General features: G+C 65.3%; 1 protein-coding gene across 2 annotated transcripts; it reads left to right on the forward strand.

The window, feature by feature from the left end:
• The first annotated feature begins 1706 nt into the window (after window positions 1-1706).
• Window positions 1707-14194, forward strand: DBNL (drebrin like). 2 transcript variants are annotated; one of them, XM_077789282.1, is made up of 14 exons: window positions 1707-1827; window positions 2197-2252; window positions 3920-4032; window positions 4794-4868; window positions 5118-5264; window positions 5718-5795; window positions 7004-7155; window positions 7840-7894; window positions 8354-8413; window positions 9513-9615; window positions 10746-10850; window positions 11891-11994; window positions 12861-12966; window positions 13244-14194. In XM_077789282.1, exons 1-14 carry the CDS (start codon window positions 1745-1747, stop codon window positions 13381-13383), a joined length of 1377 nt encoding a protein of 458 aa, XP_077645408.1. In that variant the 5' UTR covers window positions 1707-1744; the 3' UTR covers window positions 13384-14194. The 2 variants fall into 2 exon arrangements, with proteins under 2 accessions (XP_077645408.1, XP_077645409.1); XM_077789283.1 differs by lacking the exon at window positions 5118-5264.
• The last annotated feature ends 1032 nt before the right edge of the window (window positions 14195-15226 follow it).

The raw sequence follows: 15226 nt of genomic DNA on the forward strand, positions 1-15226 counted from the left end.
CCGGGGTCATGGGGTGGAGCGGGTGAGGGGTGTAAGGTGGGACCCTCGGGCACCCCAGGACCTTCAGCCACCTCGGGACCCCCGGACACCCCAGGACCCTCCGCTGTTCCTCCAGCCGCGGTCTGGAAGTCGGGACCCCAGGACTTTGAGGTGCCTCAGGACCCTCGGGCACCCCAGGACCCTCCATTCCCCCTCTCCCACCCCACCCCATTCCCCCAGACTCATTTTTCCCCGGGAGCTGGGGACCATCCCTACCTCTGGGGACAAGCTGGGCTCTGGGGGGCTCCTTGCCCCCACCTCACCCTCCCGGGGCACGGAGAGCTCGGCCCCGTTCTTCCCCCGTGCGTGAAGGTGGTGGGGGGCTCACCGGGGAGCTGCTCCCCCCGTGGCCCCGCGGGGGATGGGGGAGCTGAGACGCCGCAGGATTTTTGGGGGGAATCCCCCCTTCCATTTCCCCGTCCTTGCTGCTCTCCCAGCTTTAGGGAGCCCCGCGGGTGGAGGAAGGCTCGGGGGGAGAAAGGGGGCCCGGCCGGCGCTTCCCCCGCGGTGCCGGCCGGGTGTGGGCGGCGGGGGGACAATGAGCCGCTAATGTCCCATTAACACCTCCGGGGCCGCCGCCGCTCCCTCCCGCAGCCCCCTCCGGTGTCCCCCGGCTGCCCCCCGAGAGCGCCGCTCCGGGAGGGTCATCGCCACGGCGGGGCGAGCGGCACCATTTTGATAACTGGGGCTGAAACTGAGACGCATTTACAGCCCCAAAAAGCCCCGGTACCCTCCGACATCCCCGCTGTGCCCCTCCTCAGGCTGGGAAATGGGGGAAACCCCGAAAAAGGCGATTTTCTGCCCCCGGGGCCGCGGGAGCGCTGCGCGGGCTGCGGGCGGTGCTGCCGGGGCTGCGCTGCCGCAGAGAACCCCGAGAACCGGGGCGGCTGTCCCGGGACAGCGCGGGATGGGGTCCCCGAGAACCGGGACAAGGCGGGATGGGGTCCCCGAGAACCGGGACAAGGCGGGATGGGGTCCCCGAGAACCGGGACAGCGCGGGATGGGGTCCCCGAGAACCGGAGCTGCGGGACCCCGCTGGGCGGGGGTCTCCCAGAATCGAACCGGGCCGGGTACCCCGGACCGCCCCGGGGCAGAGGAGCCCCGGGAGCCCCGGGAGCCCCGGGGATGGGGGTCCGCAGGGACCCCGCAAGGGGCGGGGCCTGTCTGTTGGGGGGTCTCCCTGCCGGGGTTTTTGGGGGCGGGCTCTGCAATTTGGGGGGATTCTCGCGCTCGGGGGCGTGGTCTAGCCTCACGGGGGCGTGGCCTGTGAAATTAGGGGCGGGGTCTATGGGCCGTGGGCGTGGCCTGGTGGGGCGGGGCTGCACGGGGCGGGGCCGGTACCGGGGGCGGGGCCGAGGGCGGTACCGGGGGCGGTGCCGGGGGCGGTGCCGGTATCACGGCGGGGCGGTACCGGGGGCGGTACCGGGGGCGGTGCCGGTATCACGGCGGGGCGGTACCGGGGGCGGTACCGGGGGCGGTGCCGGTACACGGCGGGGCGGTACCGGGGGCGGTGCCGGTATCACCCCGGGGCGGTACCGGGGGCGGGGCCGGGGGCGGGGCCGGGGGCGGGGCCGGTACACGGCGGGGCGGTACCGGGGGCGGTACCGGGGGCGGTACCGGTATCACGGCGGGGCGGTGCCGGTATCACCCCGGGGCGGTACCGGGGGCGGTGCCGGTAGCACCGGCGGGCGGAGCGGGCGCGGCCATGGCGCTGAACCTGGCCAAGAACGGGCGGGCGCTGCAGGAGGCCTACGGGAGCGTGGTGGCGGCGGGCAGCCGCACGGACTGGTGCGGGACCGGCACCGGCACCGGGACCGGCACCGGCACCGGGACCGGCACCGGGGATGGGTGGGGATGGGTGGGGGTGGGGGCCGGGACGGGCTCGGGGATGTGGGTGGCGGGTGGGGGATGGGGGTGCGGGGCCATGCGAGGGGGTGGGGAGGGGATGGGGATGGGCGGGGGGGGAGGGCAGGTATGGGCCGGTGGGTCTGGGGGACACGGGGGGATTTGGGGACGGGGTTGGGGGGCTCAGGGGGTCCCCGGGCTGGGGGTGGCGGGTCCCTCTGGGGCTCTGCCCCTCGGGAGGCGCCAGGGGTGTGGGAACACCCCAGATAAGCGCTGTGCTGGCCAAAAATCCCATTTCTGCCTTCATTTTAGGGCTCTCTTCACCTACGAAGGCAACAGCAATGACCTGCGAGTGGCTGGCTCTGGAGGTGAGGATTTTGGGGACCATCCCCCATTTCCAGGTGTCTGGGGCCTGAGATGTCGGGGGGTTTAATCCCCGGGGGTGTTTTGGGGTGCCCATGCTGCTGGGACAGGGCTGGGAGCTGTGTCGGGGTGTCCAGTGGGATTTCAGAGTGAGGGACCTGGAGCAGAGCCTCAGTGCCAGCTCTGCTTCCCCTTTCCTTTCGTTTGCCTCCCTTCCAGGGGATGCAAAGTTTGGATCTTGGCCCCTCTTTGCACCCCTCAAGTATTTTAGATCCCGGATTTAGGCAGGGCCACGTGGTCCTCCAAAGCCACTCACTCATCCAGGCCTCCCTACTCGGTGCTCCTAAATCCCCTCATGTCCAGTTCCCTTCTTCCTGCAGTTCTGTTTTATTTTTTTCATTTTATTTTGTTTTTGTCTGATTCCCACCCAAGCCCCGCTGGCTGTGAAGCCGAAGCCTCCGGGCAGCAGCACCAGGCTGGTTTCCCCACGCTTGGCATTTGCATCTTCTCATCCCTCCCCAGCTTCTCCTGTGATTTCCAAGTGCTTTTCCCAGCCTGTGGAAGTTTCTGGGATGTCCCACAGGTGGAGCCCACGGAGCCAGGGCTTTGGTGCTGGGGAATTCTGTTGAGGAGGACTCTTGTCAAATCCCAGATGGGGTTTTGGGGAATTTTGGGGAGTTTTGGGGAGCTGCAGAGAGCATGCCCCGAGCTCCCCCCAGCCAGCGCTCACCAACCAGCTTCAGACTTCCAACCTTCAACTTCCCTGCCGGGTTTGGAGCCAAATTTAGAGCCAAATCATAAATATTTAATAGGGAGAAGGAAGTGATCGGGTGATGCTGCAGAGCGGAGTGAGCTGTGTTGGTCTCTTTGCTCCTGCCAGGGCTGACAGGGACCAGTGGCTCTTTTCCCACTTTTCAGGGCTCAGCCAGCCCAGCACAGGAGGAACTGTGGTCTGGGGGAATATTTTTGAGATGAGAGTCTGCATTTTTGATGGTTTTCCTCCTTTCCTGGTAGTTATGGATGTAGTGGGGGCAATGCTGGTCCCTTTCCATCGCCCCTGCCTGAGCCCTGTGTGGGATTTTCCCTCTGGGGTTCACTCCCAGGTGCTCAAACCAGCACTGAGACCACTCTAGGTGGGTGTAACAGGGAGGGAGGCGTCGAGGCAGGAGTTTCCCCGTGCTGCCCTGGCAGGACCTTGCCCCGTGCTGCCCTTTTGGTTCCTTCTCTACTTGCAAAGCAGGAACAAGGCTCAGCCAGTTCCTCCGCCACTCCCAGCCCCATTGCCCCGCTCACAGAGGTGCTTCTGAGCCGGGCTTTGTGCAGGAACCTGTGGGCAAAGCTGGCAGCTGCCTGCTCTCATTAAAGCTTCTAATTGACTGAGCGTGAGCAGCTCCTTCCCCTTCTCTCTCAGGCCTGAGATCCAGGATCGGCCCGTGTGGGGTTTGCAAAGGCCCGAGGAAGAGGAGCTGGGTGATGAAGGCTGCTGGGGGTGGCAGTGGGCGAGCAGAGGCGGGGGCTTGGCTCCCACGGGTGGTAAATGCTCAGGCCGTGTTTGCAGAGCAAGCACGGGCTCCGAGCCCCTGGTGAGCCACATCCAGCAGAGCTGGGACGGGGCTGGCTGCTCCCCGCACGCCCGGGGGGCTGCACTCACCCCTCTCCTTCCCCCGGGCAGACGGGGGGCTGCAGGAGATGGTGGAGGAGCTCAACAGCGGGAAGGTGATGTACGGCTTCTGCCGCGTGAAGGATCCCAACTCGGGGCTGCCCAAATACGTCCTGGTCAACTGGGTGAGTGGGGACAGCCCTCGGGGCAGCTGGGGCCAGCCTGGGGAGGACACGGCTCCGGGGACGCCTCCGAGCCCCTTGCAGAGCTCCAGGGGCCCGGGTGAGCTGGGGAGGGGTCCGGGTGAGCTGGGGAGGGGCTCGGGTGAGCTTGGGAGGGGTCCAGGTGAGCTGGGGAAGGGCTCAGGTGAGCTGGGGAGGGGTCCGGGTGAGCTGGGGAAGGGCTCAGGTGAGCTGGGGAGGGGCTCAGGTGAGCTGGGGAGGGGCTCAGGTGAGCTGGGGAGGGGTCCAGGTGAGCTGGGGAGGGGCTCAGGTGAGCTGGGGAGGGGTCCAGGTGAGCTGGGGAAGGGCTCAGGTGAGCTGGGGAAGGGCTCGGGTGAGCTGGGGAAGGGCTCAGGTGAGCTGGGGAGGGGCTCAGGTGAGCTGGGGAAGGGCTCAGGTGAGCTTGGGGAGGGGCCCAGGCTCACATGCAGGTGCTGCAGCCCGAGGGGCTCAGGTGAGCTGGGGAGGGGCCCAGGTGAGCTTGGGGAGGGGCCCAGGCTCACATGCAGGTGCTGCAGCCCTCAGTGCACCCCGAGGGGCCCAGGTGAGCTGGGGAGGGGCTCAGGTGAGCTGGGGGAGGGGCCCAGGCTCACATGCAGGTGCTGCAGCCCGAGGGGCTCAGGTGAGCTGGGGAGGGGCCCAGGTGAGCTTGGGGAGGGGCCCAGGCTCACATGCAGGTGCTGCAGCCCGAGGGGCTCAGGTGAGCTGCCGGTGTCTCCTTGCAGACGGGGGAAGGTGTCAATGACGTGCGGAAAGGAGCCTGTGCCAACCACGTCAGCACCGTGGCCAACTTCCTGAAGGTCTGACCCTGCTCCCCTCAGGCAGCCCCGGATGCTCTGGGTGGGAGGGACCTGAGGCCATCCCTGCCTACCCCCCTGCCGCCCTCAGGGACATCTTCCAGTCCAAAAATCCCTCTGGGTGTTTCCTCCTCCTCGGCAGAAGCCTTTTCCTTCCCTCGGGAGCACAGGCAGGACCTCCCAGGGCAGGGTGGTGGGTCTGGGGGCTCCCAGAGTGACCCCCTGACCGCTGTCCTGGCTCCTCCTGCTCAGGGGGCTCACGTCACCATCAATGCCCGGGCAGAGGAGGACGTGGAGCCCGAGCTCATCATGGAGAAGGTGGCCAAGGCCTCCGGGGCCAACTACAGCTTCCACAAGGAGAGCAGCAAGTTCCAGGACTCGGGGCCCCAGGCTCCCGTGGTCAGTTGGGTCACTGAGGGCTTTTGGGTACCTCTGGGTGGGAGGAAAGGTCTGGGACCGTGTTCATCCCATGGTGGAAGGGGCAGCTCTGTGGATTGTTCAGCCTGGAGGAGGAAGGGAAGGTCCAGGGAGCCCCTTCTGTGCCTGAAGGGGCTCTAGCCCACCCAGTCCCACCCCCTGCCATGGGCAGGGACACCTCCCACTCTCCCAGGTTGCTCCAAGCCCCATCCAGCCTGGCCTTGGGCACTCCCAGGGCACAGCAGCCACCTGTGCCAGGACCAGCAATTCCCTATTTTGGCAACGTGCACATCGCTGGCCTCACCCAGCCCTCCATAAATCGTGGGGCAAAGCATCAGGTTATGGGAACCTCCAAGGGGAGTCCCAGGCTGCGCTGATTTGGGCTGACTTTTGACAAAATATGCCAGAAAGGTGGTTTCTCTGTGCCTTGTTCAGGGCTCTGTGTACCAGAAGACGAACGCGATGTCCGAGATCAAGAGGGTCAATAAGGACAATTTCTGGGCCAAAGCAGAGGTGAGTGAAAGTGCGCCTCGGAGCCAAAGTGGGCTTGGCTGGAGATGATTCTCCAGTTTTTGTTCCGTGTCTGGGAGCTGGGGAGTCCTGCCTGGAATCGGGGATGCAGAGCTGCTGCCGTGGGGTGCTCCGAGAGGAGGGGCTGCGTCCTGAGGGGAAGGGGCTGCCTCATCTCCTTTGGCTCACCTGGATCTGGCTCAGGGCTGGGGAGGGCTGGGATGCACCTCGGCTCTCCTGGCACTCCCAGCCCCTGGCACACCCCAGCTGGGGGAGGAAACGGGGTTTTGGCTCTGCCAGGGCTGCTCCCTCTTTCCTCCCCTTTCACCTTGGCTTTTATGGGGTTAAGCAATAACATGTGAACCTCCTGACTGGAAAAGTGCCCCGGGGTGCACCATGAGCCCCGGGATCTGCCGTGTGCCCCCAGACCCACCATGAGCTCCGGGATCTGCCGTGTGCCCCCAGACTCACCGTGTGCCCCAGGACCCACCGTGTGCCCCCAGACCCACCATGAGCCCCGGGACCCACCGTGTGCCCCAGACCCACCGTGTGCCCCAGACCCACCGTGTGCCCCCAGACCCGCCGTGTGCCCCAGACCCACCCTGAGCCCCGGGACCCACCCTGAGCCCCCAGACCCACCATGAGCCCCGGGACCTGCCGTGTGCCCCAGACCCGCCCTGTGCCCCCAGACCCGTCCTGTGCCCCAGACCCGTCCTGTGCCCCCAGACCCGTCCTGTGCCCCCAGACCCGTCCTGTGCCCCCAGACCCACCATGAGCCCCGGGATCTGCCGTGTGCCCCCAGACCCGCCCTGTGCCCCCAGACCCACCGTGTGCCCCCAGACCCACCGTGTGCCCCCAGACCCGCCATGAGCCCCAGACCCGCCCTGTGCCCCCAGACCCACCCTGTGCCCCAGACCCGCCCTGTGCCCCCAGACCCGCCCTGTGCCCCCAGACCCGCCCTGTGCCCCCAGACCCACCATGAGCCCCAGACCCGCCGTGTGCCCCCAGACCCGCCCTGTGCCCCCAGACCCGCCCTGTGCCCCCAGACCCGCCCTGTGCCCCCAGACCCACCATGAGCCCCAGACCCGCCCTGTGCCCCCAGACCCACCATGAGCCCCGGGTGCAGAGGTTCCCGGGGGGTTCCGGCGCTGGCAGCGGGACCCCCGCCCCGGGGAGCCCCGCCGCCCACGGCCCCGCGCCTCTGCCCTCAGAAGGACGAGGAGAACCGGCGGCTGGAGGAGAAGAGGAGGGCGGAGGAGGAGCGGCAGCGGCTGGAGCGCGAGCGGCGCGAGCGGGAGCTGCAGGAGGCGGCGGGCCGCGAGCAGATGTTCAGAGCCAGATCCAGTGAAATCGAAGCCCAGAAGTGAGTGGGGTTTTGGGGATCAGAGCCTGTCCTGCTCCCTGGGGTCCCTGTGGTCCCCGTCAGTGCCTCTCTGAGCTGCCCCCGCTCCAGCAGAGTTTGTTCCTTAGCGAGTGGTGGATGCCATGCATTTCCCGCTGCGGGGATTGCTGCAGTCCCAGGAAATCTCCTTTAAGAGAACAGATGTGAGGGGATCTCACTCCAGCTGAGGAGGGACTGGCTAACCCCTCATCTCCCTGGCTAACCCCCAAGGAGCTTGGCTGCTGGTCCAGCATCACCCCCGAGTCCCCCTGCCCGTGGATCCTGCTCCAGGACTGCTCTCCCTTCTGCTTACCAAACTCTTGCCTGGCACCCATGGCCCCTGTTTTTGGGGTGTCAGAGGTCCAGGGAGCTCCAAGCCCCACGGGGATGACTCCGGGGAAATCTGCCCATCTCCCATATAGAGATGCTCATGTCCGTATTCCCAAGGAAGAGATTTCCCTGGAATGATCCCACCTCTTGGAGCAGCTCCTGCCCCTCTCCTCGTGCTCCTCTCCTCAAGGAGAGCACCTTGTAGCACCTTGTCTGGCCCTGAAGTGAGGAGGAGCATTACCAAAGTGAGAGATAACCTTTAGGTGCTATTCCCAGGCTCTTGGGGTGGTGAGGTGAGGTCTCAAATCCTCAGTTTTAACCCATTTGTCCCCACAGGAGACTCCAGCAGCAGCAGGAGGCTGAGAACAGGGACAGGGAGCAGCAGCAGTGGGTGAGCTCTGGTGTTGGCCCTAGGCGAGGGTTATCCATGGTGGAGGGGACAAGGCAAGCGGAAATGGCCTCAAGTTGCAGAGGGGAGGTTTAAGTTGGATACTGGGGAAATTCCTTCATGGAAAGGGTTGTCCGGCCCAGGGCAGCGCTGGCACACAGCTGTGTGGCTGTGGCACCTGGGGACGTGGGTCAGTGGTGGCCTTGGCTGTGCTGGCAGCAGCTGGACCTGGTGCTTTCGGAGGCTTTTCCCACCCAAAACCGTTCCACAGCTCCGTGACACCGAGTCCCCGCTCCCAGCCCAGAATTCCCGCGTCTCCCTCCCGGATCCGGGGTTTGCCCCTCATCCCCCTTCCACCGCAGCTCCTGGGGGGCAGAGGGGGCGTGTGGGGGGCAGGGGGCTCTGGCAGGGGGCTGGCGGGGCCGGAGGGCGGCTGGCTGCCCAGCGCTGTCCCCGCCGCAGGAGGAGCGCGCCGAGGAGCGCAGGGGCGTCAGGAGGAGTGAGTCGGTGGAGAAAGCCCAGGTGAGCAGGGCTGGGGCTGCTGGCCCGGGATGGGGATGGGGATGGGGGCTGCTGCCCTGCCCTGGGCTGGGTACAGGGGCTGCTGGCCCTGCCCCGAGCCTGGGGACGGGTACAGGGGCTGCTGGCCCTGCCCCGAGCCTGGGGACGGGTACAGGGGCTGCTGGCCCTGCCCTGGGCTGGGTACAGGGGCTGCTGGCCCTGCCCCGAGCCTGGGGATGGGGCTGCTGGCCCAGGATGGGGATGGGGACGGGGGCTGCTGGCCGTGCCCCGAACCTGGGGACGGGTACAGGGGCTGCTGCCCTGCCCTGAGCCTGGGGACGGGTACAGGGGCTGCTGGCCCTGCCCCGAGCCTGGGGATGGGTACAGGGGCTGCTGGCCCTGCCCCGAGCCTGGGGATGGGTACAGGAGCTGCTGGCCCTGCCCCGAGCCTGGGGATGGGGCTGCTGGCCTGCCCTGGGCCGGGTACAGGGGCTGCTGGCCCTGCCCTGGGCCGGGTACAGGGGCTGCTGGCCCTGCCCCAGCCACTGACCGTGTCCTGGGCCGGGTACAGGGGCTGCTGGCCCTGCCCTGGGCCGGGTACAGGGGCTGCTGGCCCTGCCCTGGGCCGGGTACAGGGGCTGCTGGCCCTTCCCCAGCCACTGACCGTGTCCTGGGACGGGTACAGGGGCTGCTGCCCTGCCCTGGGCCGGGTACAGGGGCTGCTGCCCTGCCCTGGGCCTGGGGATGGGGCTGCTGCCCTGCCCTGCCCTGGGCCGGGTACAGGGGCTGCTGCCCTGCCCCAGCTGCTGGCCCTGCCCTGAGCCTGGGGACGGGTACAGGGGCTGCTGCCCTGCCCTGGGCCGGGTACAGGGGCTGCTGCCCTGCCCCAGCCACTGGCCGTGCCCTGGGACGGGTACAGGGGCTGCTGCCCTGCCCTGGGCCAGGTACAGGGGCTGCTGCCCTGCCCCAGCTGCTGGCCCTGCCCTGAGCCTGGGGACGGGTACAGGGGCTGCTGGCCCTGCCCTGGGCTGGGTACAGGGGCTGCTGCCCTGCCCTGGGCCGGGTAGAGGGGCTGCTGCCCTGCCCCAGCCGCTGGCCCTGACTGGCACCACCCGGGCAGGAGGCGGCCACGCTGATCGCGCAGAGAGCCGTCAACCCCCGCGACATCTTCAAGCAAAGGGAGAGAGCGGGGCCGGGGGACGCGGGGGTGCCGGCACAGCCAGGTACGGCCTGGGGACACGGGGGGTGCTGGGGCGGCCCCGGGCCCCGCTGGGTCTCTGCTGGAGGGGTCCCGGGGGGCAGCGAGGCCACGGGTGCAGCTGACAGCTCTCTGCACACTGATGTTCTCTGCTGGGCTCTGTCCAGCCAGGTTTTAATGACAGAGCACATTTCCCAACTCTGGTTCCCCTTCTGAGCCTTAAAGGTTTTGGTTATTGTTTTTTTTTTAATTCGAGTTTGATCTGTTAAACCACTGTCGCAATCTACCCCGACTGAATGAAATTTCACCCAGATTTTTGCACTGCCCCAGCCAAGCAGAACCTTGTGCTGTAGGAAGAGCCTGATCTGATCTCTCAGATAGAAATCAGGAAGTTTGCAAAGCAGAGCTGAGAGCAGCTGAGGAAGTAGCTGTGACGGGTGCGTGACACCCCTGGGTGACTGCCTCTGCCCCTCCTCCTCATCCTCCTTAGCCCAACCACCTCCAAAGCACCTTGAACTGGTTCAGAATAATCGCTTTCACTTGGTGATGGGAGCATGAATCCTGCTGCCTTGGGCAGGCGAGCCAGGGGTGGCAGAGGAGGGAATGCCACGCTGGGAAAATATCTTTTTGGATGGTTAGGCATCATGAGGAGAGACCGACTTGGAGATGTTTCATTAGGATTTGATGGTTTTCATGGAGGAAAGGGAGATAAATGCCCTGGAGTTGATGAGAGATGAGGGTAGGCAGGAATCTTGGTGCTGGCAGGGCTTGTCTGGGAATTCTGCTCAGCTTTTGTTTGGTTTGGAGGTGGAGATGAGGAGATACCAGCTCAGTCACCTCCTGCCACAGGAAATGCACTGGCAGAAACCAGTTTGCATCATCCCCTCCCAGTCTGATGTCTGAACTTTGGTGCCCTAAAAGTCTCCATGGAGAGCCAGAGGCAGGCCCCTCCAGCTCTTCCCCCTCCTCAAAAAAATCCTTTTAAATATTTTTTTTAATTTTTCATTTTTCCCTCGGCTGCTGCTGTGCCCAGTTGCCAAACTTGTTTCCCTAAGGCAGGATTAGGGCTGGAAAATCCTGCCTGGGAGGGTGGCCGGGCAGTGTGGGGGGCACAGGCGGGCTGGGAGCTGCTGCAGCCCCCTCCTCTCCCCGCAGGGAAGCTGCGCAGCCCCTTCCTGCACAAGGAGCTCAACTCCAGCCCTGCCTCCCCCAGCCCCGACCTCTGGGCGTCCCCCCCGGCCTCCCCAGCACCCGCAGCAGGTACGTGCCTGGCTCCCTGCCTGCCCAAAGCCTTCCTCATCCTCCTCCTCCTCCTCCTCCTCCTCCCCTCGCAGCCGGATCTCACCATTTGGGCATTTGGAGGCCGGGCTGGGAGATTCTGGCTGGTTCCCCCTGGGCTTTGTCTGCAGCCAGGGCTGAGTGTGATGCTGAGGATGAGGGTGGTTCCTGCTCGTGCTCAGCTGAAGGCTCGGTGCCTGGGGGATGAGGATATCTCCTCTGGAATTCGGGCTGGAACTGGGCTCTGTGCACCCCCAGCCTCCCCCCAGACCTGCCCCAGGGGCTCTGGCAGTCAGGCTGGGGCTTTTCCAAAGGGCCCCGGGGCCCAGCCCAGGTGGCTGCACTCCCCTGCAGGAGATTCCCTGCTCCAGAGCTGCTCTGGGCTCTTTCCTGCTGGCAGTGAGGTGGATGGGAGACTGGGAATTGGGAATTGTTCCCTGGCAGGGTGGGCAGCCCTGGCACAGGTTCCCAGAGCAGCTGTGGTGCCCCTGGATCCCTGGCAGTGCCCAGGGCCAGGCTGGACAGGGGTTTGGAGCAGCCTGGGAGGGTGGGAGGCGTCCCTGCCCAGCCACTTGCCAGTGGTCAGGGCAGGAAGGAATTCCAGGAAGGGCTGGCTGCGCCCACAGGTCTCCCTGGGTGCTGTGGGTGGCACTGAGGGCTGGCCTTGTCCCCAGATCATGGTTTTGCTTGGGTGGGATCTCAGAGACCACCTAGTTCCACCTGTCCCTGGAGCAGGGACGTGCTGGGCTCCAGCTCCGCTGTCCCCAGGCCACTGTCGCCACTAGATGCTGCTCTTGGCCAGGACCTCTGCTCCAGCCCTTCCCCTCCCCGGGAAGCTCTCCATCGTGAGCGATGCATCCCTTCCCTGTCAGAGGCAGCTCTCTCCCGTGTCCTTTGCCCGCTCCCCAGAGCCCTGCTCGCTCCCTGCCCTGGCTGGATGTCCCAGGGACACCCGGCTCGCAGCCTGGGCCAGCTGAGGGACAGGGCATGGCTCTGGGGACAGGTCCCTTGTTCCTCCCTAGGACGAGACTCTGGGTGCAATTCTGGTGTGCCAGGGTCCCACGTGGAGGAGAATCTGTACGAGGAGCCTCCGGAGCCCTCAGCCATCTACGAGGAGCCCCCCCAGGTGAGTTCTGGGATCTGTGTGGGAGCTGTGGCTTGTCCCATCCCTAGGACGAGCCTGGAACACTTTTGGGGCTGAAATCATAGGAAAATCTGGGGTTTCTGGCAGAACCCCAGAGCCCAGGTGTGCTCAGGAGGCGCCTGGGTGGCAGAGGGGTGCTGCTGTGTCCCTTCCCAGTGCTCCCAGTGGGGGACACTGGTGCTGAGGCCCTGGCACCCCTCCTGCACCCCAGGGCTGCTGTAGCTGTTGTCAGTGCCACGTGCCAGAACCACTGTGGGGAGAGGATCCATCAGCCTCTTTCACAGCCCTTCCTCCTCCTCCTGCTTCTCTGCACACCTGGACCACTGGCGTTGGCAATCCCAGTCATTCATTCCTGGTGCATCCAGGGCTCTCCAGTGGCTCCTTGTGGGGCTGGGCTGTGCTGCCCTGGGCCCCCTCTGGTTTCCCCTGTGCTCACCAAACCATCCAAGCCTTTTCTCCTTCTGGAAGCGTGCAGCAGGTTCCAAAGGATTCCGGAGGAGATGGGCTCAGTGACCCTCAGCCTTTCCCAAGGAAAGCAAACCACAGCCAGCCCAGGTGCTGGCAGAAACGCTTCAGAAGCTGGAGCTCACCTCCTGTGCTGCAGCAGGGATCCCCGGGGTCCAGGGGTGTCTGCCGCTGCTCCCCGGTGTTTCCATGGGATGAGATCTGGCAGACACGTGGCACAGCTTCCCTGGAGCCCAGGCTTTATTCCAGAGGGCACCTGGGGCCTCCAGCCAGGGGTCCCCCGGCCTCGGGGGGCTGATGGACATTCCTGGGCACTGGACGCTGCTGTTCTCTTCCCTCCCGCTGCTTTCCTGGTAATTCCTGCTCTCCTCTCCTTCCTGAAGGAGCAAGTTGACGATGCCAAATACGACTACAGGGTGGAGTACCAGGAGCCCCTGGACCTGGCGGGGAAGGGGCTCTGTGCCCGGGCACTCTATGACTACCAGGCTGGTGAGACCCTCAGAGCCACTGTCCTTGTCCTGTCCCTCCCTCCCTTGGCCCGAGTCCCTCTCCAGCTCTCCTGGAGCCCCTGCAGGCACTGGGAGGGGCTCCAAGATTTCCCTGGAGCTTTCTCTGCTCCAGGTGAGCATTCCCAGCTCCAGAGCAGAGGGGCTCCAGCCCCTGGAGCACCTCCATAGACTCCCCCAGCAGCTCCACCTCCCTGGGCAGCCCCGGGCTGGGGTGGCTCAGGTGCTCTGAGCCCACTCCCCTCTCTGTCCCGCTGCAGCTGATGACACCGAGATCTCCTTTGATCCCGAGAACATCATCACCAACATCGAGATGATCGACGAGGGCTGGTGGCGCGGCTACGGCCCCGACGGCCACTTCGGGATGTTCCCGGCCAACTACGTGGAACTGATCGAGTAGGGGGGCTGCTGGGGGGCTCCAGACCCCGAGACCACCCAGCTCCTGCCCGACTCTCCAAACGACACGTGGCTTTTTCTTCTCCTCCATTTCTCTCTGTCTCTCAGTGAAGTGCCATTCCCCAGCCCCCGGGCGCTGCCCCCTGGCCCCCATAGCTGCCCTTGGGTGGGGGAAGGAAGGGTCCCATCCCAGCTGGGGAGGAGGGCGTGACAAATCCCTCATGGGAATTTTCAGGGAATAAATTTACCTCCCCCCTTTGCTCCCTCCCACCCCGTGACCTTGGACCTGCTGCAGCCACACTGGAGAAGCCATTTTCCCAATTTTGTATTTTTGGAAAAGCTCATCAGAATGATTTTGGGATCCTGCAGGGTCTGACATGACCAGGACAGGTGAATCCTGGCCCTGTTCCCCAGCACCCTGAGCACACTCAGCTTGCCACGTGTGACCCTGTGTTCTCCCTGCTCTCCCCATTGTTCCCTCACCCCAAACATGCTCCGGGGATTTGAACTGGGAGCGAAAACCCCCCCTGCAGCGCAGCTCCAGCCCGGCCAAGCGCGTGGGACCCCCCTCCCCACCCCCAGACTCACTGTGAACAAGGAAAAGCCCAGCCCAGCCCCTCCCTCTCCGAGTTTCCTGCCCTGGTGTCACTTTAGGAATAGAAGGAGGGAAGGGGTTGGGGGGTCCCAGCTCAGCCACCCCTCCTGCAGGTGCTGGGGGGCTTCTCCGAGTCCCTCCCCCGAGCTCCTCCTTCTCCTTGCTCCCCCCGGGCTCTCCCCAGCAAGAATAAAAGGGCTTTTCTTTGGTGATGGATGCAGCAGGATGCCGGTGGGAGCCGGGGCGGGACGCCAGGGGTTTGGTGTCGGTAATGCCAGACTCGGGAGGTGCAGTGGGGCCCCCCCAGCTCCCGGCAGGCCCCGGCATCGTTGGACAGTGAGTCACGGCCGGGGGGCCACGCGTGTGCCGAGGGGGGATCACGCATGTGACGATGCTGGCGGCCTGAGCCGCCACGTGGCCCTGCCACCGCCGGGGCCCGGGGAGCCTGCAGGGCCGGGCGGGTGGGGGGACACCCGGTGTGCCCCCAGTGTCACCCCAGTGCAGGGGGAGGCACCCAGTGCACCCCCAGTGTCACCCCAGTGCAGAGGGGGACACCCAGTGCACCCCCAGCATCACCCCAGTGCAGGGGGGGACACCCAGTGCACCCCCAGTGCAGGGCCGGGCGGGTGGGGGGACACCCAGTGCACCCCCAGTGTCACCCCAGTGCAGGGGGGGACACCCGGTGCACCCCCAGCATCACCCCCAGCGCAGGGCCGGGCGGGTGGGGGGACACCCAGTGCACCCCCAGCATCACCCCAGTGCAGGGGCAGACACCCAGTGCACCCCCAGCATCATCTGCCAGGCGTGTGCGGGGTCTGTGGGCAGTCTGTGACCCGTGTGGGGGTGTGGGGTCTCGTGTGCAGTGTGTGTTCTGTGTGTGCTCCATGTGCAGTGTGTGTTCTGTGTATGTTCTGTGTGGGATCTCATGTTCTGTGTGTATTCCATGTGGGATCTCATGTGCAGTGTGTGTTCTGTGTGTGTTCTGTGTGTGTTCCATGTGCAGTGTGTGTTCTCCATGTGTTCCGTGTGTGTTTCATGTGTAGTGTATGTTCTCCGTGTGTTCCGTGTGCGTTCCATGTGCAGTGTGTGTTCCGTGTGTGTTCCATGTGCAGTGTGCGTTCTCTGTGTGTTCCGTGTGCGTTCCATGTGCAGTGTGCATTCTCTGTGTGTGTTCCGTGTGTGTTCCATGCGTGTTCTCCGTGTGTTCCGTGTGCGCTCCATGTGCAGTGTGTGTTCTGTGTGTGTTCCATGT

This window comes from Lonchura striata, chromosome 32, assembly GCF_046129695.1.
Source record: "Lonchura striata isolate bLonStr1 chromosome 32, bLonStr1.mat, whole genome shotgun sequence".
In the NCBI taxonomy this organism is placed as follows: domain Eukaryota; kingdom Metazoa; phylum Chordata; class Aves; order Passeriformes; family Estrildidae; genus Lonchura; species Lonchura striata.

Coding starts and splice junctions, on each gene's coding strand:
- DBNL (XM_077789282.1), top strand. CDS start 1,745: ATGGCGCTGAACCTGGCCAAGAACGGGCGGGCGCTGCAGGAGGCCTAC. Junction 5,796..7,003: donor ATTTCTGGGCCAAAGCAGAG/GTGAGTGAAAGT, acceptor CTCTGCCCTCAG/AAGGACGAGGAGAACCGGCG. Junction 12,967..13,243: donor ACTCTATGACTACCAGGCTG/GTGAGACCCTCA, acceptor GTCCCGCTGCAG/CTGATGACACCGAGATCTCC.